This window comes from Kryptolebias marmoratus, linkage group LG4 (genome assembly GCF_001649575.2).
Source record: "Kryptolebias marmoratus isolate JLee-2015 linkage group LG4, ASM164957v2, whole genome shotgun sequence".
NCBI lineage: Eukaryota > Metazoa > Chordata > Actinopteri > Cyprinodontiformes > Rivulidae > Kryptolebias > Kryptolebias marmoratus.
Window position 1 is genome coordinate 18,146,125 of NC_051433.1, and position 22,686 is coordinate 18,168,810.

General features: G+C 42.5%; 1 protein-coding gene, 1 long non-coding RNA gene and 1 other non-coding gene across 7 annotated transcripts in view; 1 reads left to right on the plus strand and 2 right to left on the minus strand.

Moving 5' to 3' along the window:
• Positions 1 to 220: 220 nt before the first annotated feature.
• On the minus strand, positions 221 to 4,967 carry LOC108239840. Of its 2 annotated transcripts, XR_001808747.3 has the most exons (4): positions 4,832 to 4,967; positions 2,559 to 2,701; positions 1,702 to 1,836; positions 221 to 1,093 (listed from the first exon to the last, which is right to left on the minus strand). It is a non-coding gene; the product is annotated as an uncharacterized LOC108239840 (long non-coding RNA). The 2 variants fall into 2 exon arrangements; XR_005233043.1 differs by lacking the exon at positions 4,832 to 4,967 and having other exon boundaries at positions 2,559 to 3,128.
• A 5-nt stretch (positions 4,968 to 4,972) lies between these two features.
• On the plus strand, positions 4,973 to 5,044 carry trnaq-uug. The gene has a single exon. It is a non-coding gene; the product is annotated as a tRNA-Gln (tRNA).
• A 218-nt stretch (positions 5,045 to 5,262) lies between these two features.
• Positions 5,263 to 22,686, minus strand: part of LOC108239873 (tensin-2) — a 34,923-nt gene continuing 17,499 nt past the window's right edge. For 3 of the 4 annotated variants that reach the window (XM_017422890.3, XM_017422893.3, XM_037975463.1), the window contains 24 exons: positions 19,428 to 19,460; positions 19,281 to 19,330; positions 18,980 to 19,163; positions 18,777 to 18,827; positions 18,566 to 18,688; positions 18,402 to 18,466; positions 18,190 to 18,273; positions 17,976 to 18,088; positions 17,413 to 17,473; positions 17,134 to 17,209; positions 16,178 to 16,307; positions 15,293 to 15,358; positions 15,095 to 15,211; positions 13,032 to 14,411; positions 12,792 to 12,942; positions 11,886 to 12,688; positions 11,636 to 11,767; positions 10,222 to 10,314; positions 10,025 to 10,102; positions 9,224 to 9,301; positions 8,894 to 9,062; positions 8,660 to 8,728; positions 8,294 to 8,323; positions 5,263 to 6,747 (listed from right to left, as the gene is read on the minus strand). In XM_017422890.3, the coding sequence (XP_017278379.1) occupies positions 6,603 to 6,747; positions 8,294 to 8,323; positions 8,660 to 8,728; positions 8,894 to 9,062; positions 9,224 to 9,301; positions 10,025 to 10,102; positions 10,222 to 10,314; positions 11,636 to 11,767; positions 11,886 to 12,688; positions 12,792 to 12,942; positions 13,032 to 14,411; positions 15,095 to 15,211; positions 15,293 to 15,358; positions 16,178 to 16,307; positions 17,134 to 17,209; positions 17,413 to 17,473; positions 17,976 to 18,088; positions 18,190 to 18,273; positions 18,402 to 18,466; positions 18,566 to 18,688; positions 18,777 to 18,827; positions 18,980 to 19,163; positions 19,281 to 19,330; positions 19,428 to 19,460 (4,281 nt within the window). In that variant the 3' untranslated portion in view covers positions 5,263 to 6,602. The remainder of the gene's footprint in view (positions 6,748 to 8,293; positions 8,324 to 8,659; positions 8,729 to 8,893; positions 9,063 to 9,223; positions 9,302 to 10,024; positions 10,103 to 10,221; positions 10,315 to 11,635; positions 11,768 to 11,885; positions 12,689 to 12,791; positions 12,943 to 13,031; positions 14,412 to 15,094; positions 15,212 to 15,292; positions 15,359 to 16,177; positions 16,308 to 17,133; positions 17,210 to 17,412; positions 17,474 to 17,975; positions 18,089 to 18,189; positions 18,274 to 18,401; positions 18,467 to 18,565; positions 18,689 to 18,776; positions 18,828 to 18,979; positions 19,164 to 19,280; positions 19,331 to 19,427; positions 19,461 to 22,686) is intronic. The other variant, XM_017422891.3, reaches the window with a different exon arrangement.

Below are 22,686 nucleotides of genomic sequence, written 5' to 3' on the forward strand. Positions count from 1 at the left end.
GGGGGGGGGGGGGACCAAGGAGGCGAAGGTCAGATGTGTGTCTACAGTGTAAACACCGTAAAGGCCCGAGATAAGAAAGGGAGTGGGACAGAGGGATGGCCTGTCCCAACCAAGCGGGTCCAAGTAATCACAACAACAACAGGTTGATTAAAGCAGAAGGCAGATCTTATCATCCGTAATCATTGGTGTGTTTTTTTTTTATTACACAGCAGAAGCACCTTATAAAGCAATACATAACGTTGGGCATTTTTCAGGGAAAGCTCACAGGCGAGTCCAGTTTATGACTGTTCTTCTTTGGTTCTCTGACCTCTGTTGAATTTGTAAATTCAGCTCTAAGGTTGTATGAAACAACCAGCAAGTCACCCGAGTGCCCTAATGGCTTATTACCCTATAGGTTGTAGCTCCTGTCAAAACAACCCGAGCTGCAACCAGTTCACAGCATTTTTACAGTACACAAATTGCACGAGCGAGTCATCCCTGCGTAACTGTGTCGCGCCCGTCTGTTTCTCCCTGCTGAAGGGTGATGGAGCCTCGGCACAATTGGCGCTCTTCGCTCTGCTCTCCAAAACCCCCTGCCTTCAAGACGGCAGGAATTTTTACAACAAGCATTCCCCCACTATTCTAGTCCATTCTGTATTAGACGGTTATACATTTTTGTACCCGCTGTTTGGCCAAAGACTACAGCCCACTTGACAATTAGGCCCGCACCATAAACCCCAAGGACACATGTGCAAAGTTCACTGTCAGCTACAGACTTGTTTACGCCAGCCTTGCATTCTAGCCCAGCCTCAGAACTAGCATGGACTTATCCTGCCGGCACCCTTTGACATGAGTCATATTTTCTTCAAACCGTCGATCCATGTGCAGTATCTGCTGGTGAAAGTGTGTTGGTGCTCGGTTCCTGTGCGTGGAGAGCTGATTCTAGCCCTGTGGCCTGGCCGGCTCCCAAGTCTGGCACCGGCACTGGATTCGGGCCGTTCTGCTAACTGGGATTTGTTTGGCTCCGCGGCCACACATGTCAGACATGCATCCATCCTGGCTGAGCGGCTCTGCGTCCTCAGATGCTCCGGGTTCCTCGCAGCGGGCTGGCCTGCTGTTTGGAAACAAGGCGAGTGGAAATCATAAATCAGAAACACTTGACCTACTAAAAAACTATGGGAGTTCGGTCCTTGTGGCACTGGTGCGGAAACATAAATAACCGCGGCAGCAACCGGGCTCATCATGGAATATAATCGGAGTAACTTCATGTTACACAAACACAGCTGAGAACATGTACCGTTAAAGGCCTCGGATGCCTTGAAGGAATGCTTATTGTCCGTTTTAGATGATTCGCATTGTTATGTGTCGCAATGAGGGCCATTTCAGCTCCAAAACAATGCAGATAAATGTCTAAAAATGATACACACTGGACACATTTATGAGTCTTGAGTAATACAGGAAGGTAATAAAACACAAAGGACATCTGATGGGCAGATTTGCTGGTTTGAGGACAATTACCTGCACTGCTAGAGGAAAGCCTTCAGGTGCACAAGCCCACCCTAAAGTGCCTGACAGCATCTTTCATTAAAATCAGACATCATGGGGAAACCTCCTAATGGACACTTTTGCTTGCATTCTCCCACTTTTGGTGATGTTTCAGTGCAGTACAGTGCAGAAACTCAGGATTTCCTGCCTGAGGGACTGCCACCCTGTTCCACTTACATCTGTCATCATGTGACACCTCGGGCTGCCAGGCAGGACCCATATAAAGTCACTTCCCCCAGGCGATCTGCACATTGTACTGAGCGTTGAATCATCTGTGATTGTTATTGCCACGGTTCCACGGGGCCGTCTCACCTAGAGGAAAAAAAAAAGAACACATTGTACCTTTGAGAATGTTGTTTGTCAAAACAGAGTATCTTAGCAGCTGGATCCCGGGGTTGTTGACAGGTAGGCCACTGGTGGTGAAGATGGGCACTTGATTTTTTTTTTTTTTATCCACTCAACATCTAAAACCCACGTCAGTTCCCACTGATCGTTTATGACTAATAAAGCAGAAGGCTTATTTTATTGGCCATTCGGGCGAAAAGCAGAAGGCGAGTCGGCAGCGTTCTCGTTTTTATTTGCAAATCAACACAATCAAGGTTTACGATGGGCGTTAAAATCTCCCAGGCACGTAAAACCACGACACCAGTTTCCCCACCGCTCGAGTTTTATGCGTTCATCCAAAAACAGCTGCAAGCCCGGACAGAAAGTCTTTGGTGACAGGACGAGGTGTAGGGGAGGATGACTGGCTCCAGGAAGTGAGGTCGAGGAGGAAACACCTTGATCAATACGACGGAAACAGAGAGAGAGTCAGCATTTCCGAGTCCGGTTGGATCGATATTACTGGATGAAGTACTCATGAAGGTTCACCCCCCACCACCCCCTAGAATCCTTCACATGTGCAGGACTGAGATCAACAGCAGCTGCATCACTATATGGTGTCCAAACGTCGCTGCCCTGTGTTGTGAAGCTGCACGGCAGGTGGTGTAAACAGCATAGTTTCCCACAGGCAACGAACCCAACAGGACGTTTACCGTGAGAGATGCTCACGCAGGCCCAAAGTCGCCCAACAACCCCGTGGGTCCGGAGCACTCCGCGGCAGCAGGGCGACGGCGTCCCTCGCGATGTGCCTGCTCCAGTCCTGCCTTTAGTCTCTGCATCGAACCGCTTCACATTCCTGCCAAAACAAATCATTACATGATCATTGCTCCAGTATGAGGTCATGAGGTTTGCCCAAAAGGATTTTCTTTCTCGTCTTCAAAAGCAACAGAGCTCTTTTCGAGCACTTGTGACAATTGCCGGACAAAGAGCGCTCTAAGTTCCTCTCATTCTTCGGCATTAGTGGGATTCTTTTGGTCTACACCAAAGACCAAGGGCTATTTTTCTAAAAAATTCCTCATAAGGTAGCCAAAAGGTCCGAAAGTTGTTTCTGGACCCCCTGTACTCCTGTGGGCTTTGTGTGGCGCACACCGAAGAGTTTTTCATTAGGAGGTAGTTCCTCTCCGTTTCATAATCCAGTTCTGAGTTTGAACTGTGCAGAGAGAGAGAGAGAGAAAGAGAGAGAGAGAGAGAGAGAGAGAGAGAGACAGAGACACAACTTATAGAAAAATAAATCTTGGACCTCACACCGTAACGCGTATGTTTCTCTCCAGAAGATTGCTAGTTTCTGCAAAATTGCTGCCCGTGAGACAATCATAGCTCCTATAAGCATCTCTAGCTCCCTCTACTGTGACAACGACAGAACTTATATTATATTTATGTAATAAAATGTTCTTTCTCTGCTGTTGTTGATCAACAAATTTCAATATGTTACACTGGAGAAGAGCTTTCGTTGTTACTAAGCAATCAAAGCTAAAAAAAAGCTGTGTTTAAGGAGACAGCTCCACAAATTCATTTGGAAAGAGATGTATTTATGTTGACAGTTACACCATGCATCATATCAAAGGGACTTTCACGCAAAAATGTAGGGTGCTCATGTCTGTTAGCAAAATATCTCCTAAACCAGCAGACACGTTTTAATAAAACTTGCAGGAAGTGATCATTGGGTGTACATCTACAACTGATTACCTTTTGAGGTCAGCACAATTCAAGATAGCATCAACAGCCAGCTGAACTTCAAAACAACATAAATGGCTGTAATTCAGTCAAATCTGCAGATGTTGAGCAAACGTTTGGCGTGGTAGTAGCTGAGACTGATCCCCAACACATATTATGGGCACAAAGAGCTTTTGCACAAGATCCTTGCCTAAAAGTTTGTCATTAAGTATTTGGAGATAACTCTGCCCGTCTGTTGGCAAAATATTTCATGAACCAATCAGACAGATTTTATTTAATCTTCCAGGAAATAAACACTGGGTGTACCTCTGAAACCGATTTCCTTTTGGAGTCAGTCAATACAAGATGGTATCCACAGCCAGCTGACCTCAGAACCCCCCCCCCCAAAGGATATAATTTAGTCAATTTTACAGATATTGTGCTAAAATCTGACATAGTTGTAGCTGAGAGTCATTAACAACACATACTGAAAGTGATACTAATTGCAAAAGATATTTGCTTAAAACTGTAGCATTAACTGCTGGAGCCAATCCTGTTTATCTGTTAGCAAAATATCTCAAGACCTACTGGATGGATTTTAATGAAACTTTCACTAAATAACTCTTGGATGTGCATCTACAGCTGATCGACTTTTGAAGTCGGTCCTATTCATGACGGCCACCACAGGTCATCCATATTAAGCCAACACAAAATTGGACATAACCTAGTCATTTTAAAGGCAACTGAACTGAAATTTCATGTGGTAGTCGCTGAGAGTCGTTTACAACAGATCATACTGTTAGCGTTGACATAGTTTTTTTTTTTATTGTAAATTGATGTCAGTCTACAACTCCGGTGATATACTGTACTTTAATTTAAGCAATGCCAGGTGTTTAATTCACTGAAGCGCCTCTCCCGTGCAGTAAGCGAGCAGACTTTTATTTTGAAAGCGACGCTTTTATTTTGCCAATCAGACGCTAGAACCGGCGCGCGGTGGAAATAATCCGGAGTAGCTCGCAGAACGGTGGATGTTACTGAGGCCTTTGTAGCGCAGCTCCTCAGTCTCGTAACGTTTATGTGTACCATTTCGTCAGGCAACTAAAAACAACAACAACAAAACAACCATTTTTTAAAATCTATGCGTATGTACAAGCTGGAGACTAAAACTGCACACACCGAAGCCGCTGTCACACAGCTAGCCTCATTAGCTACGAGTTAGCTAGGGTAGCTTCGGTCAGCGAAATAGTAATAAAACACGTAGAGCAAGGCTTACCCAGCTACACATCCGATGTGTGTTTTTAATCAGCGTAACAGCAGACTAATGTGTACTCAACCAATCGAAGCTAAACAGAATAGTTGTGATGATATCAGTGGTAGTTTTAAGTGCTTATAGAAGCGCGTGAGTACAGCAGCTGGTCCCATGGTGTAATGGTTAGCACTCTGGACTTTGAATCCAGCGATCCGAGTTCAAATCTCGGTGGGACCTCGTCCTTTTGATCTAATTCCGTGGGTATTATCCCCCCACAGCTGTTTATGGTTTTATTTAAATGTAGAAAGTCAGAAAACGCAACCAAATTAGCATTAAACAAATATTTCGGTGTAGTTCACTCTAAAATGCAGCACTCTTACCTCCTCCGTGCTTGTGAAGCAACGCTTGCCAAAATGAGGAGGACTCCTTTTAAATGATGAAGCTCACACTTTTGCTTAGTTTGCAAATCTTGGTTTAATTTTCTCGTCAAACGTGACATACGCCGTTCTTGAACTCTACGACACCCCCGAAAGCCTAAAATATATTACTTCTTTTACGTAAAAATTTAATATGAAAAATAGTGATACGCTGAAATACTGTAGTCTAAATACTGTCTCGGTTTATAGAAAACAAACATTGAACAACAACAACACAACTATTAGAAATAATAATAATTAAAAAAAATCTTAAAAACAATTGAAAACAAAAACTTTGGCTTTAGGAAAGAATTTGCTCTTATGTTTTGTTCTTCTTGTCGAAATGAAAGAGGAACCAGACTCACTGATGATGAGTCTAATCTGCCATTTGTTGCCATTACCAAAACTAAATATTCTGTCACATCTATTGTTGTACCTCAGAAAGAAAGACGAGCCTTTGGAATAGTAAACAGCAATGATATTTTTGTCATCGACTTTTCAAACGCGCTCAATTGTTGATGCAAAAGATTTGATATTTAACTAGAAATCAGTTGCTTAAAGACAAAAAACATGAAGCTTGCTTTGATCCAAAAGACTAATGGGCTAAAGGTTGACATCCACACGAGAAGGCCTAAAAGATAAGGCAGATGATGATTTTTAAAAATAAATATAATTCGATATATTTGTTAAATTTCTTTCGATACCAACCCCTACATAGTTTACCTTAAAGGACTTATGATTAGCACTTAAAAAGGATACGCTTTTAGAGTCTGAATGTTCTTTTTTTAAGGATATATTTATATTGCTGTTTTGTATACTTATTTTTTTTTAATGTAGCCAAAAAGTCCCTCAGATAATCCCAATACACAAAAACTCTCGTTAAATCACTTACATTTAACTTTCTCAAATTGCACGAGGAACAGCTGCAGTTATTCTCCTCGACCCTTTCATGCGTTACTTTTACTTTCTACCACATTGTTCAAATCTTCCAGCGTCATTCCCTTTAGCTTAGGACTTTAACTTTAATAAATGTGGTAAATGGGTTTTCCCTCGTGCAGTTTGTGAAGACACATTATGTTGCCTGAAACGTAATATCAATCAATATGAAACAAAAGAAACACAAACACTCAGAAACCAAATAAAACTTGTGTTACAATCTCAGCTGGCAATGTTAGGCCACTGTTTGGCTTTTCAGGCTGTTACCGTTTAACTCTTTGCTTTGTAAACTGCTACAAAAACAGCCGTGCGTTGAAGCAGTCCCACTTATGAAAGAAATATGAACATTTTATTAAAAAAATATTACAAAAATCCTGCTGTTTTCTCCTGATACGTTATAGTGCATAGTCTTCATTTGGCTGTTTGTTTGTTTTTTCCTTCCTTTATCTTCGTGGCTGTAGTCCCAGCATGACTTTATTGATGAAGTTGACGATTGCCACAGCTGGCTGCTCGGGGTCCATCTCAGCGAACAGGTGACACACGTTCTCCGTGGCGGTGCCGCTTCGTCGCGCCACGAAGCCAAACATCCTGCAGAGAGAGAAAAAAAAAACAACAAAAAAAACAGAGGGGCAAAGAATATTAAAGAACACAAACCATCCCAGTTTTTCACAAGCTGACACGATTTCCTTCAGTTTTGTTGGAATGTTTGTGACTTTTTCCTTTTGGTCAAAACCTAATAGGCAGTAATGCCATGTTTAGTCTTTTGTTTTACAAGATTCACATTAAAAAGGTGCTATAGTAAATTCATAAAACACATGTGTTTTTGTATTATTTTTATTTTTGATTGCACTCCGACACACCAAAGCTGCACTTTTTGTGCTGCAAACTGAATGATGCTCATTCTTATGGTGATGCAATCCGGCTAACGTAAATAAGACATTTTCTGCTACAGATTCAAAACTCTTGTTAAGGGCACTGAATGTTGGTTTTATAAAAATCAAAACCTTAAAAAAAAAATCACAACTTCTTGCTGTTTTTTTTCTAGAGGAATGAGCCCTTTCCTCTCGTTGGGATAGCCCAAAATGTCAAAGTTTAATAAACCAGTTGGTGAAGAGCAGAGGCAGAACAAAACGTGGCGGGAAAAATTTAAGTCCTTTTTAGTTGTATGCCTTTGTTAGGCTGCAGATCTACGTCCGCTTTTTTAAAATATATCTTAACTTTTCCATCTTCACAGGATGAGACAGAAACGTTCCTTGGTACTTTGAGCTCACCACAGGAAGAGGAAGTGTTTTAAGGACACATTACACTATAATGATCTAGGATTGCAGTCACTAGTAGTGATGAATGATCTGAAATAAACAGCAAGTTGTTATATTTCTATGAAGGGAGAGAATAATGTGCTACATTGTTTGGTACCATTTGCTAATAAGGGTCCCTGTGGAGATGGTTTATTCAGTGAGTTTGGGGACACTTTATAGAGCATTTATAAAACACTGTTCGTTCACTGAAGCTGGCTCACTATTTGGTAAAATCAAAGATCAAGAGCTGTACTTTCATTCATGTAAGTAAAAGTAATTTACCCAAATAACTTTATACCTGAATAAAACGGGTCCACAAATGCTCATAGCATTTACGTGCAGTTAAGTTATGGCCTGATCTTCAAAACCAAAACTATGAGGAAATGAATAAAAGTGAGCCCGTTTCAGTGTATGATCAGCATTTTATAACTGTTTAATACATTTTTGCTAATGCTTTAGAAAGTGTATACAAACTCACAAATAACCCATTTAGAAAGCATTAATAAATCCTTTACAAAGGGAAGTGGTAACCGCTGTTCTCTCAATAGTCGACAGTCTTCAGTAAACATGTTTTCTAGCTGCATGATCAGCACCAAGGCCTTTAAATCTGACTCTGTATGCCATTTTACTTTCAGGGTGTTATGCGTTTTCAAAGATTTCAAGTTGATTGTGACTTCAATCATCAAAGTATGCAGTACAATAAACAGAAAAAGCTATGTTTTCCATGATATATACTCTTTAACTCTGACAGATGTCATGTTTAGTCTGCAGGAGTAAAATGGTGATTGGGTGCCATGCAAAGGAGCGCACTGCAGCAGTCGGTCAACACAACTTACTTGCTTGATGAGCTACGTGAGTTAGTCCACCTGAAGCCCGGGCGCACAGAGACGCAGAGACACAGAGACACAGAGACACAGAGACACAGAGACAAAACGTAGGAAAGGCATGAATCACAAAGATATGGAGGCTGGACATTTGTTAGCATCATCTCAGAGTAAAAAAAAAAAAAAAAAGAAGCAGAAAAGCAATTCACAAAGAGAACTGGTAATGTAAAAAAAAATATACAAGCTTAAAGCGAGGATTTTGTACAGCAGAAGCAAGAGCACGGTTGTTACCGACTTCACTGAAGACAGCTGGCAGTCCCAGCAGGCTTAGAGGTGAAACAATAAAATAAAATCCTGTTAGAGTATTTATCGACCTACCTCTGATCTTGGGGGTCAAGACTGCTGAAAGTGACACTGCTGATCGGGTAGTGGCGCCTAAAAAACAGCCTGCGCAGACAGGAGCAAACAGAAAAACACAATATAATGATTGTTTGTTTTTTAGATTAACCTCAAGAATTTTCATATGGCAAAAAATATGCACCAGAAAACGAAATAAACAACTCAATGTTAGCAGTGACGCGCCTTCTCTCTAGAGTGCTTGATTTAAAGTACCTTCTTTTGCTGTCAGTCAGCGTGATCCCCTGAGAGGACACTTTGAAGTGGACCACCGTCGGCACCGGGCGGGGATTCAGGGCCATGGTACACTTGGTTGCCTTGGAAACAGCCTCCGGTCCCGTCAACGACTCTGTTTCCACGGAGTTCAGGTAGAACACGTTGCACGCTGGGTCGTCGCAGAGGTCCAGGAGACGCGCGTGAAAATCAGCATGGGAGTTTAGATGTTACAAAAAGCGTGACGTTTCAGCCGATTAAAGAAAGAAAGAGAGAAAGAAAGAAAGAAAGAAAACCTCCAGCTGTTGTGAGGCATGAATAACTCTGCATTACCTGCTCCTTGTTTAAGGAGTTCAGCTGCTGTACTGGTGTTTGTTGAACTGTGCGTCTCCTGCAGCTCCCCAACCAGATCTGAAACAGAAAGAGTTACTCAGAATAATAGCTCAGGGTTTTGAAGCGGGGTCTTGTGGAAAGGTTATGGACAAAAACTGAATTTTGACCTGCTGTACTTAGCATTTTGAACAAACTGAATTTGGAGAAATAGAGTTTAGTTCCAACCAGCCAGTGGCTTATGTGAGTGTAAAGACAGCGCCAAGTTTCAAAAGTCCAATAGCAATTTAAGCAAACGCTATTTTATTAACCTTTACACTGCGATCAACTTCAAATGACACAGTTATTTTGGCAGAAAGGTTATATTCCTACAGGAAGTGTCCCAGGCTGCGTCAGTAGTGCTATGGATGCTGCTGCTGCTTAATATGTCAGCAATAACCATAAACTTCCATGTAAATAACTCTGTGCTATTTATGGCGGTGTAAAGGCTCATAAAACAGCATGAACCACATTTTGTTTGTTGATATCTGAGTTATTTTAAGACAGCGACAATCTGCTGTATTTGGACTAGTCATTAGCTCATTAATCCGGTCAAAATTAAACTCTATTTCTCCAAACTGAGGTCGTTCAAAGAGCTATCCAGAACAGGTAAGAAATTACTCATTCATAACATTTCAACAAAACCCAAGTTTAAAAGCTATGAAATATCTGTTTGGCTATAACTATACTGTCAGACTGCAATTGGTACTCCACTGATAAAAGATGACACATTTTGCATTTTTTAACAAATGAGGCTAAATTTACCCTTTTCTGGAATTCTCAGGGCACATGGCAGAGAGATGGGAGTAATCGAATGTTGGTACACCAAAGCAGATAAGCTTCCTGAGATAAGAAAAAAAAAAGGACGTGAAGAGGGAGAAGTCTGAAAGTTTAAACAATGCTTCGTACGTAAGAAAATTTGAGAAGCATATTATCATGGTGATGTCTACCGCTATACTGACCGAAGTAGGATTCGTTCTGACAGCCCTTGATCTTCACTCCCCGTGGCCCTGTCTCGATGAGGAAGTGTCTCACCAGCTGTTCCAGAGGGTCCCCTGGGAAAGAGGAGAGGAGGATGGAAAACGAGGCAGACTGTCATGCTGTCACACATCTCTCTAATAAATGGAGGACTAACGCCGAGCGTCTGTCTGTCTTCTTCCTTCACCAGATGTTAGATCCACTTCAGACCTGGCGAACGTGCTGCTGGGGACCAGAGTAAGTGCGCTGACAAAGATTCAGGGCATGGTGCATAATGTAATGATATATAAGGTATGTACCGTGAAGCTTCTGCTTCCCTTTCCACCTTTACGATCACTTGCCGCCGAGGGGGACGATGCTTTTTGCAGCCTCAGCAAACACACAAATGGCTATAACTCACCCAGTTTTACAAATACTGAGCAAAGATTTGATGTGGCAGTAGCTGAGAGTCATCTCCAACATATACTCCGAGCAATAATTGACCCCACGAGATCTGCTTTTAAAACTCTGCCGTTAACTATTGGAGTCAACTGTGTCTGTCTGTTAGCAAAATATCTCATGAACCACTAAATGGATTTTATTAAAGCATTCAGAAAATAATCATACGGTGAACGTCTACGACTGATTAACTGTTGGAGTCAACTTGATTCAAAATGACCGCCACAGCTAATCAACTTTAGCCAACACAAACACTGCTATAACCCAACCAATTTTACAGATATTAGGCTAAAACGTGGTGTGGTAGTAGCTGAGGATCATCCTCAACACATACTCAAAGAGCGACACATTGTGAAATGTTTTAGCTTAGAACTAGCACTAACTGTTGGCATCAACCCTGTTTGTTTGTTAGCAAAATACCTCAAGAACCACTGGGCAGATTTTAATGAAACTCTTAGAAAGTAACCACTGGGTGTGGCTCTACAGCTGATTAACTTTTGACGTCAACCCAATTCGAGATGGCCACCACAGGTAATCAAGTTTAGCCAACATAAAAATGACTTTAATTCAGTCAATGTCACAGATATTGAGCTAAATTTTGGTGTGCTGGTAGGTGAGAGTCATCTTCAACAAACAGATCTTGCACATAAGGTCATTTATGAGGATTGACCCAAAAAACTAGAACTCTGTTCCTTCTCATCATAAAATAATCTTAATTTAAAATTCTGCCATGAAAGGCGGTGGGCGATATTCATTACTTCAAGAAATGCTAGACTTTTAATATGTTTTTCTCTTTATTGAAAAGATTATCTTCATGTTTGTAACTTGAGCTTTGGATAAAAGGTTTGTAGTGTCCTAACCCAAGCTTCTAGACCCACGGTAAACTTGATAAAATAAACTGAGAATGCGCCACATTCCACTTAAGCTCCCGGCGTGTAAAATAAAAAGTGCAGCGAATACCTTTGGTTCCTGTAATGTTGGCGTTTGGAGGAGGAGTTGCCACCTTGAGAGCCAAGCCATAAGCACCCTGGAATGAGTTACTGTCTCGAATAAGAAAGGCTCCCGGCTCCTTGTCCTTCAACACAGCAATGGCTGTGATAGAAGAGATATATTAGAATCAATAATGTGCAGAAAATAAACACTGGATTATGATTTTAATCCAGCATTTAGTCGTGGTTGGTCAGGTGGTCTGAGAATGATAAACCCTCACCTTGGTCTCTGGAGATGCCTGGTTTGTACCAGTACTTGGAGCTGTCCTGGACAAACTTAGCGTTCACCCTGATGTCTGCCTCTTCCATGCAGCTGTGTTGTGCAGACCCCCTCCTTTGCTCCCCCACGACGGGGGAGAAAGTAACGTGGTGCATTGGGGAGGGAGCCGAGGAGACTCGCAGCAGAGCGTTGTGTCCGTTCAGGGATGCCGCAGAGGAGGAAAATCGTTTCTTCTCTGGGAGCGGCGGCTGAATGGGGGGGATTGTTACGGCAGTGTACCCAGTGTACGGCACATGGGGGACGTTCAGTAACGAGTAGTAGTACGACGCTAAGGGAAAGGTGGGCGTGTGATATCCGTCAGGAACGGGCGACGGTGGTTTGGTGTCAGCAGAGCCATCTCTGTCTGGGGTCAGAGTTTGTCCTGCTGTGTCTGCAGCAGATGTGGACAGCTGCGGAGGTGACTGCAGATCGGGGGAGCCAACGAGGGAACTTGGGGAACGATTCATGTTGGATTGGGCATCGATAGGGAGGGCAGAGCCATTGAGCTGCACTTGGACTGGAGTGATGATGACAGTAGCATAGTTTGACGCATTGGACTGAGCATTTCTATTTGGACTTGTTGTGACTTTAGCTGTTTCAGTCTTATCATCGGGACTCTGAGAAGACTCTCTTGATGTGGAGTTTTCAGATATAGATGAAGTCTGTGTCTCTGACTGTACTGCTATGATGGATTTGATGTTATTTGCGTTGGACTCCAGATTTGCATCAATTTCTTGGCTTTGAAGGGGGCTGTCAGCATTTACACTGATTAAAAAGTAAAGTAAAGGGGAAAAATGAAATATTTTTGTAAATATCTAGATAAATGCAGCTGTATTTCCAACGTTGTTTGAGATGAGGCTTCACTTACCTGTCTTCTGTGTGAGTTGGGCTGCTGCTACCAATAAGTGTATAGTCATGATCGGAGTCCCCACCAGGGGTGCTCAACTGACCGCGAGAGTCAGATTTACTTTCGGAACCTTGAGAAACGCCATCTTCTGCCTCCATCTTGGCTTTTTCCACTTTGATAAGAGAGATTAGAAGGAGTGAAACAGTAAAAACAGACATGAGAACCAAACAAGAACCAATAAAGAAGAGGCTCGGTACTCACTTTTGCGGTGCTCAGAGTGCGGCTGGTCTCCAGACCCTAAAGAGGTATCGGGGAGGATTCCTCTTCCAGGAGATGGGCTACTTGCAGGCAGAGGCGAGGCTGATCCGGAGTGGTACCCCGAGACGTAACCTCGGCTTTCAGACGGGGACGACGGATATGGAGAGCAGGGACAGGAGTGGCGGGGCTGTAAAGGAGTGTGGTACCCACTGCTCGCGCCATCTCTGACATCCATCAGCGACTGGGGGATGGGGTAGCTCTGGTGAGGCGCAATGGCAATCCTAGGTTGCTCCGGATTTGGAGCCTGGTCTGCCGGGTGGCAGAGGTGAAACGCCGGCAAAGATGGTTTGCACTGCCAGAATTCTGCCTCTCTCATCAACTCCCAAGGCTTTTCAGTTTCCCATATTGGAGGCGTCTCTCTTGTCTGTTGCAGCCCGACTCCTTGGGACCAGTGTGGGTTTTCTGAGTGGTCTGGGTGTGGCTGGTGGAACCTTCTGACTGAGGCCAATTGTTGCTCTCGCCTGATGGAACACTCCTGACAGGAGCAAAAGGAGGAAGATGGGGGAGAGCTGAAGAAAAGTTCTCTGTAAGGGCTTCCAGGCTGTGGTGGGTGGGAGGGCTGAGCTACATGGCCGGGATAGTGGAAGAGGTGACAGTCTTCTCCGGTGCAGAGTCTGTTTGAGGCTGGCAGCGTGTGACTGTGATTGTGACCGTGGGTGTGTTCAGGGGCTGGATAAGGGCAGCATGGCCCGTGGAGGCAGGGCATAGACGGAGGATTGAGCGGACGTTCCCATGGTAACTCAGATAAAGGATGGGTGCTGTGGCGATGGCAGAGCTCCATGTGAGTTGAATGGGGAGGAGGGGACAGAGATTTGGATGATAAAGCTGGCAGGGTTTGGCTTTTTGGATGCTTTTTGATACTGCTGCAGCGTCCGAGACACTGGCCGTTGGCAAGACAGAGCTCTCTGTCCCGCTCCCATCCCGCATCACTGCACTTTGTAGCTGCTCGGCTGCAGCAGGACCGCTCATGCCGCAAAACGCCAGGGCTCGAAGTGTCCCCATCATCTAAAATGGCTGTTTCTCTGTCTCTTTCTCTTATCTTCTGCTTCGCTCTGTCCTCCACGTCTCCTCTCCGCTGTGGACAGTCAGAGCAGTTCATGGGTGGCGAGGCTTCAACCAGGTGACCCGAGGAGGCCGTGGAGCCCCTACAGTTAGGGTTGAAGGTGAGGGGCTGGGGTTTGGAGGCAGACTGGGGTTTCACCGTCGGGCTGGTAGTGAGATACCCATTGGGTGAAGTTGCTGAGGCAGTGGCGCCGGGTCCACGCCGCTTCCTCACTTGCGCATACAAGCTGCCGTCTATCGGGCCTCTCGTGTGACAGATATCTGATGGAGAAAGTGTAACAATTTGTCAGATTTCGATGTGAAGCTTCATATTCAAAGCCTGCTGCTGAAAGGTCGAAAGCAGACAATAATGTGTCTTGCCTGTGTCTGTTAGCAAAACATCTCATGAACCACTGGACAAGTTTTATTGAAATTTGGAGAAAATAATCTTTGGATGTACATCTACAAATTATTTCCTTTTGGAGTCTACCCGATCCAAGATGGCTGCCATAACCAACTGACCTTCAGTTTTGCAGATGCTGAACTAAAATCTGATGTGGTTTTAGCTGTGACTGAATCTCAACACAAATTGCCAAAAATGTTTATTTTAAAATTTTGCCATTAACTATTTGCTGTCAACTCTGTGTTGATATGAACCACTGGAGGGACTTTAATGAACCTCCCAGGAAGTAAGCATTAAGCATATAACTGCAAAAAAATGACCTTTTAGAGCCAACTTAATTTGTCCGCCACAAATAACTGAGCCTAGAAAACACAAAAATGGCTATAATTCAGCCAATTTTACAAATATTGAGCTAAAATTTGACATGGTAGTACCTGAATGTTTGAACAGCTACAACTCAACATAAGATGATCTTAGTCTAAGACTCTTGCATAAAAGGCGGCGAGTGATATGTAGTCCTTTAAGGAATTTGACCCCTTCAGCTGACTTCTGCGTTTCTTACTTTCCACGCTGTCTTCGTGGTGGAGGTTGAAATTTTCATAGGAATCCCATCTGATCACAGGGTCCGAGGTGTCGTAGTCTACCTTGACGGACGTGTCGTTTTTGCTGCATTCTCGACCTTGAAAAAGCAGTGATGTGGAAAAAATTAATTAAGTACCTCAAAGAATGCAGCGGCAGACAGGAAGATGATAATTCTAACCTTTCGTTTTTTCTGGACCATTAGTGAAGATGAACTCCACTGTGGCGTCTGGAGGGAATCTGTCTTCTATTGAGAGACGAGCATAAAGGCAAGAGACTAAAATATCCAGAGCACAATCACAAAGAGTGAGAAAAACATCCTCTAAAAGCTGTGATCTGGGATAAAAGTCACCAAATAATACATATATTTGCTTTTACTTCTTTTCTAATAGAAAATGGTCAAACAAAAAAAAGAAGACTTTGAAGCTGAACACTTCGAAAAAAAATGAAAGACGCTTTCTTTTGACATTCATGCATCGGTGTGGGTAATATTATTTATGAATCATACTGTATTCGTACGTCAGCATGTAGCACTTAGAGCAACTGCAGAGGGACTGCTGTTTAGTGGGCCATGAGCAAACATTTCTGTGTCATCTAACCTGACGCTGTCGTTTTCTGTTAGCCTTAAAATCCGCACACAGTGGTCTGAGAAAAAAGTGGGTCTTGAGTCATCAGCTGCAGAAGCAAACAAAATGTCCTATTTGCTCGTTTATTTACAGTGTCCTCACAATATAGCAAAGTACAACTAGATAAGGTGTGGGCAATCCTGGTCCTGGAGAGCCACTATCCTGCATGTTTTACTTGTTTCCCTGCTCCAACACACCTGATTCAGAGGTTAAATCACCTCTTCATGTTCTGCAGAAGCCTGTTAATCACCCATTGATTCAAATCAGGTGTGTTGGAGCAGAGAAACAAGTAAAACATGCAGGATAGTGGCCCTCCAGGACCAGGATTGCCCACCCCTGCACTATGTTGTGATAAAAATACTACATTTTAATGATTGCCCTTCACTTCTGTGATGACTTTAAAACAATTACTTCCCCCGACCACTGTGTGGCATTCATACCTGCGCAGGCCAAGTCTAACTCGGTCTTGCCGAACCACAGCTGGGCTCCATGAACGGTGCAGGTGTGGAACTGGACTCTGAACACCACCTCCCGCTCTGCTGCTCTGCTCCGCCGGTGGTAGCACTTCACCTGCAGACGGTCAGTCAGGTGAGCAAACGCAGGTGGAATCTCTCACCATTACAAGTGAACAGACTTTAAGTCGATTTTTTGTTTGCTTGGTCCTTTTTCTCTCCCTACAGAATTAAGGCTCAGAGTGTGTTGGCTGTGAACTGAATGTTCTTCTCATCTCAAAGAAACGCACAGAGCAGTGCACACGGTTATTGTTGAGAGATCACCTCATGCTTTTGGTCGTTCAAAAACAATTAAGCAGTTTTTTTAAAATGTCCAGTAATGACAGAAAGAAACAACTGACCACACAGCTTTGATTAGAGGTGGACGCCATCGTTGTTTTCTGAGAGTCACTTTGATTTAATCAAAGGAATCTAAGAGCCACATGTTAAACTAAAACTACAGGCACGGCGTGGTATCTTCATCTATGGTGCTCAAAATCAAGTCTTCTTTCAAAAATCATCAGAATGAGACTTGATATGACTTACTCAAAGAGCCCCTTACAGCTAATTTTGTTACTGATTTGTTGATGTTTGAATGTAAGATAATAATTAAAAAAAATATTAAGCCCAGCTTATAAGTTGTGAGATAATTTGGGAACTTTATTTTGTATGTGATGACAGCATGCTTGGTCAAACTGCAGCAACACCGTCCTTAGCTTTTCAAACATGGAAATTGTAATTTTTTTCTTTTTTAGTTAAAAAAAAAATACAGCATGTAACTAAAAAAATGTATGCTCATGTGTGACTAAGATTTAAAGATGACTGTATGAATAATGTGTGATAGGATTTGGATCAATGAATGGTTTGCATCAGTAACATACAGTTCTTGATAATTCATGTCTCACCATAATGTCCCCCTTTAACAGCAGTGCTGGCTCCAGGGTCACACACAGTTTTCTCGCCCGTGAGCTCTGAGGATCACTAGGACACATGGAACATAAAAAACTATCCCACTTGCTTTAAACACACATAAAACCAGCTGTTCCAGTTGGATCAAACACTGGAAAACAGCATTCACTTTAATGTAAGCACAGACTTTGTTGCACTTAAACACAGACAGTCTGTTAAAATGACTGAGAAACCACACACACACACACACACACACACACAGATAATATACTTACTAAACCCCTGATGTGTAGACTAGTTGCAAAGACTGGTATAATTTCAGGAAAGGATAAAAACCTGCGAACAAAAGTTGCAACAATTAATAGTTTTTGTATTTACTAATAAAACTATAAAACATATTTTGTTCAATTTACTCAGTTATTATTACACACATGCAAAAAAAAATCAACTATGCATTTCTTTAAGGAATAGTTTCATTCGTTAGATTTTTAGGTTTAGAGAAAAACGCTGTTTGAACACATACTTTGTGTTTTGTGTCCTGTTGAATACATAAAAACAAATGTAACTAGAACAGCAAGACCAATATTAACCCTGGCAAACATATACTGATTATTCAACAAGCAATTGAAACATTAGTTTAAGCAAATTATTTAAATTTAGAACCAACATTAGTCAGAAAGTTCAGTCCTAGGATTTACAGTCATCCTGCAAAAAAAACTATCACACCTACATATAATATGTTTATATTATTACACATATGTATTCATTTAAGTCACTCAAATGTGTTTTTTAGTGCTGGATAAAGTATTCCTCCAACACCAGTCTGAGTAAAACTGACCTCCTCCTGTCTGGAAGTTTGGCAGAGAGGGAACGAGGATCTGATGGAGGAACAGAGGACTGCTGTTCATTTTAATGGAACCGGACAGCAAACCGCTGAAGTAGTAGATGTACCTGTGGGGGAGAGGGAGAGGAGACAGCCTGAGCGATGGGATGGGAGACAACAGCGCTGTGGCAAGAAAAAAACAGAAGAATGAATGAGCTGCATGGGTGACCTGTTCTGAGACGGCTGTAGAGACGAAGAGACTTTGTCCTCGCAGAACTTCCTCATGGCCACCGTGGTGAGCGCCTGGTCTGCTCTGTGGACACAACAACAAGTTTATTAGCAGCACAGGGGCGTATCATGAAGGCTTGTTGTGAAATACAGTCAGCATTTTGATTTACTGAAACATTTCCTGTCTTGTATATTCATAAAGATGCACATTACCCAGCTGATATCTTGCTGTAGTGCATGTATGCTGCCACTATCACCCCAGTTTTTCCTTTGTTTCCCTGTCGGCGCAAAAAAACGAGAAGACTTGTGAATCACACTTTTATGCGTGTCACAGAGAAACCAGCAGACGGGTGCGTGTGTGTTCATGTTGCACCAACTTTGCAGTGGAGAACCACTACGGTGTTCGGGTCAGAGGTCAGCCAGGTCTCCATGGCTTTGCAAATGGCACAGATCCTGTCCAGGGGAGGGGCGTGAAGATCGGGCCAGCCGTAGTCCTGCACCTAGACCGCGGAGGGGGGTTGGGATTTGAAATCATTTTTAACTGAGTCAGATCTCACCCGTTGAGTGTTTGTGCTGCGTGTGTTGTACCTTTGGGTTGAGTCTGTTAATGTCATGTCTCTTCTCTGATAGATTCAGAAGCTGTAAAAAAAAAGAAACAGCAGAGCATAATAAGACAGCTAACATTAAAGCAGAAATATGCACCATTCAAAGCACAGCGTCGAAGCAGCATTTCGCACATTTACAGTAATATTCCGTTAAGCATGACTCAGGATTTTTGGTTCCAAACTAACCAGAAACTTGTCTTGGTGTTTTGATTTGAGCATGGATGCGACCTCCTGCAGGTTCCGGCGGTACTGCTGCTCCTCCAGCTCTGGCGGGAAGAAGACGGAGATGATCCTCTCTGTGATGTAGGTGAGGTCAAAGTCATAATGGCACTCCATCACGTGCTCCATCACTTGCTCCACGCTTTTACTCCTGGAGGTTGCGAAAATCCACAAGCGAGGAAACGCACTCAATCTGACTCTTTGGTTCACCGTGAAAAGGACTTTTTGTTTGTTTGCTTGCACGTGTTCGATTCAGGTATTTCAGTACCTCGATAAGGAGCCTCTCTTCTTCTGCGATGTTGATTTAATGGAACCGTGCTGCGAAGCAAACAGAAATCCACAACTTAGTGCTACGGCGACACTTTACATCCGATGATATGACACTCCTCTCAGACGAAAAAACGTCCAAACCTACCAGGTCAGACACGGGGGTGCAGGTGGAAGACACCTGAGGGGAAAGAAGCATATGGTTTGAGTTTGCAGCCGTAGCATAAAGCACTCACTCCCCCCACACACTGGAAATGAACCAGCTCGTTTTTATGTGTGCGTTTGATTTAGTGCGTTTGGTCCGGCTCCAGCAGCACAGATGAAGGGAGGGAAGGTTGTGAGATGAGGAGGAAAGAGAAGCTGATGGAGAGAACAGTAAAATTCATTTTTACTCTCCCGTTGTCATCTGCAGCAGCTGGTGTCAAGCAGCATATGGATTTTTTTTTTTTTTACTTCCACATGAAAACCCACGCCAAATGAAATCAATAAACACACAAAGTAAAGCAGAAAAACACTGGGCCATGAAAAGAAAAAAATGGAAACAAATGTGTAATTGTAACTTTTATCACCAATTTTTACTATATTAAACTGTTATTATGCTGTAGAGGATATGAAGAGTCCAATAAAGATGATTGATTTGGTTGTTTTGGCCTCTTCGACAGATGGAGAGGATACAGACGGACTTAGTTTACCAAAAAAAGACTACATGTGTCGTGCAGTCCTGTGATTCTGCTGATGACTCAACAAAAACTTTCCAAAACAACAGACACACATGAAACACACAGAACAAAGCTGAGGTCACCCAAATAAGGCACAGCTACTGCTGATCAAACCAGAGAGACAGCATTTTCTATGAAATGCAATGTGAATGCTGAGTGCTAAACAACTTTGGTGCAGTATGGTGAAGAGGCAGAAACTGAGTTGTTTGAGCTAAAAGAAGCAGGAGACTTATTTAGTGGCCTTAATATATAACAATAACTTAGACTTTCATGATTTTCTTTAAACCAGATTGACTGTTCGCCTGTTTGCTGAAGCTCATCTGTGTTCAGAGTTACAGTATGTACTTCCTCACATTATACGAGCAAAACAACTCGTCTGCTTTTCTGTTTTAGATTTACTTTAATAGCAGCGCAAGGCCAAAGGAGGAAGAGACTGGATTTCTTTCATACACAAGACGGTTTATCATTCATCTTTGTTTATGTCATAAGAGATGTGATACCTGATCTATTTTTTTGATCAAAGTCCAAAAACAATATCATAAAATTCAAAACTGAGTGCTGTACATAAGCCAACATAATAACTTTTTCATATGTCACACCACAGACAGTTATCTGCTATAAGCAGAAAGGAGATGACAAACGTAATTTACAGGTGGCTCACTCACACACTCTCACACACACACAAACACACACACAACAAAGAGTTGAACAAGGAAAAAAATAGTGAGTAGATGGCACCTTGTGACAAGTTGTGAAAACAGTCCTTTAAGTCTAACACAGAAACGTGATCAACTGAACGTCCCATTTTGTTTTTTGTTAGTCTTTTTTTAAAATCCAAGTTAATCTCTGAATGACTTTATTCAGGGGCACAGACATAAAATGTACTCCTGACCCTCAAAATAACCGTGGCAGATGTTCACCACCCCGACTAACGCTTAGCCAATTAAACATATTGGAAAACAAATACCCTAAACAACTGTTTTACTAATTTTAGTATTTATGTATCACTACTCTTTATCTCCCTTCAACAATTATGACAAAAATATCGCTAGCGATCCTCTCTAAATTTAAAACCTGGAGATCATCTCAGGACCTTTGCATGGTGTTTCATGACCCACAGTGGGGTCCTGACCCAAACTATCACTTTAAGAGCGAAGAAAACCAGATCACAATCATGTTATGAAACCTACAGCGAAAAAATGAAGAAAAACAGATCAAGGGGAGAAAATAACAGGTTTTAATAATTATAATTAACTGGATAGAATGGGCCCAGGAGGGAACAGTAAGACATAGAAAAACACACACACACACACGTTCACATGTAAAACACATACACACACAGAGTTAATGCAGAACCTAGAGGCAGGAACTGTAGAAATGTAGAATTAAGGCAAAGGATCAAGACACCAAAGTCAACAGGAAGCAATTTGCAACAGGATGTCAGAGGTCCTTGCATACAAACACACACACATTACACACTCGGTGGCTCTGCCAGCCTCGGGCTCTTCATTAATGCATGCTGGGGCCACAGGGACCGAGGCCATCTGGTTCAGTTTGTCTTGCTCATCAGTTAGCGTTTAGTGAGGTGCCATTGACAGCACTCCATCCCTCCCTGGGTGACAGACTGACTGATAGTGGTCTGGATCCTGGTGTGTCCCGTCGTTCATGTTTTCTTGTTCATCTAGTACAACTTTTTATCCAGCTGATATAAACAAATGGTAAAGGCTTGATACAGAGCTAATTACCTTGTTAAAGGGATAGTGTGGCCATTTTTAAAGTGATGTTCTGTCAAATAGTTATCAGCTGTGACATGAGTCGAAGACCGCAGAGTTTGGTAGAAAGGGCAGAAATCCTCCACCAGGTTAGGCTAATAACTACCCAAACAAGGGCCTGTTTTTTTTTTTTTATCATTTTCAAGCTTATAAAACAATTCTTTCTCAAAAATTTCATACTGGTGTTAAGGAATGCTGCATTAGCTAATATTAACCCCTTTTCACATGACACCGTTTGTTAAATTTGTCGCTGTTTTCCTAACTGGATATTGTCTGCGTTCCTACGCAAATGTACGAGTGCCGAGCAAAGACTGAGAAGGAGATGTTTTCTAAGCCTGAAAAACAAGAATAATTATAATGATAATAATAAAATAAAAAAAAAACGGGCCCTCGTTTAACTAGCAAGTGGAGGAAGACTTCTGCCCTTTTCTTCATGATGTGATCTACGACTGGTGTCACAGCTGATAATGTTAATTATTGATAACTATTTGATATAACTATAAGACTACCCCCTTTAATTAGCCGTAAATGGGGAGATTTGGAGCTGTTTCTCTGAGCTTTCAGTCTTTATCTAATGGGTCCTGTTCTAATTTTCTCTGCGAAATGTTGAACAATTCCTTTGAGACATTATCTTGAGAATCTGGGAAAATGTCAACAATGCTTTTCAATATTTTCTGACATTTAAAGCCTATTTGATCAACAGGAAAACAAAAAAAAGCACTGTTAAGTCAGCATTGATCGCCTGCAAACATTAAACCTTCGGAGTATGCCGGCAGATAATTGCCTCCGCAGCGCAGCAGGGATCTGATTTTTGATACGACGACTGCCACGTCTCGATTCATCATTTCAGGGAAAGGAAATCCGACACTCGGATCTGCCAGAGCTGTGCAAAGCAGGAGAGACGACACAGGCGTTG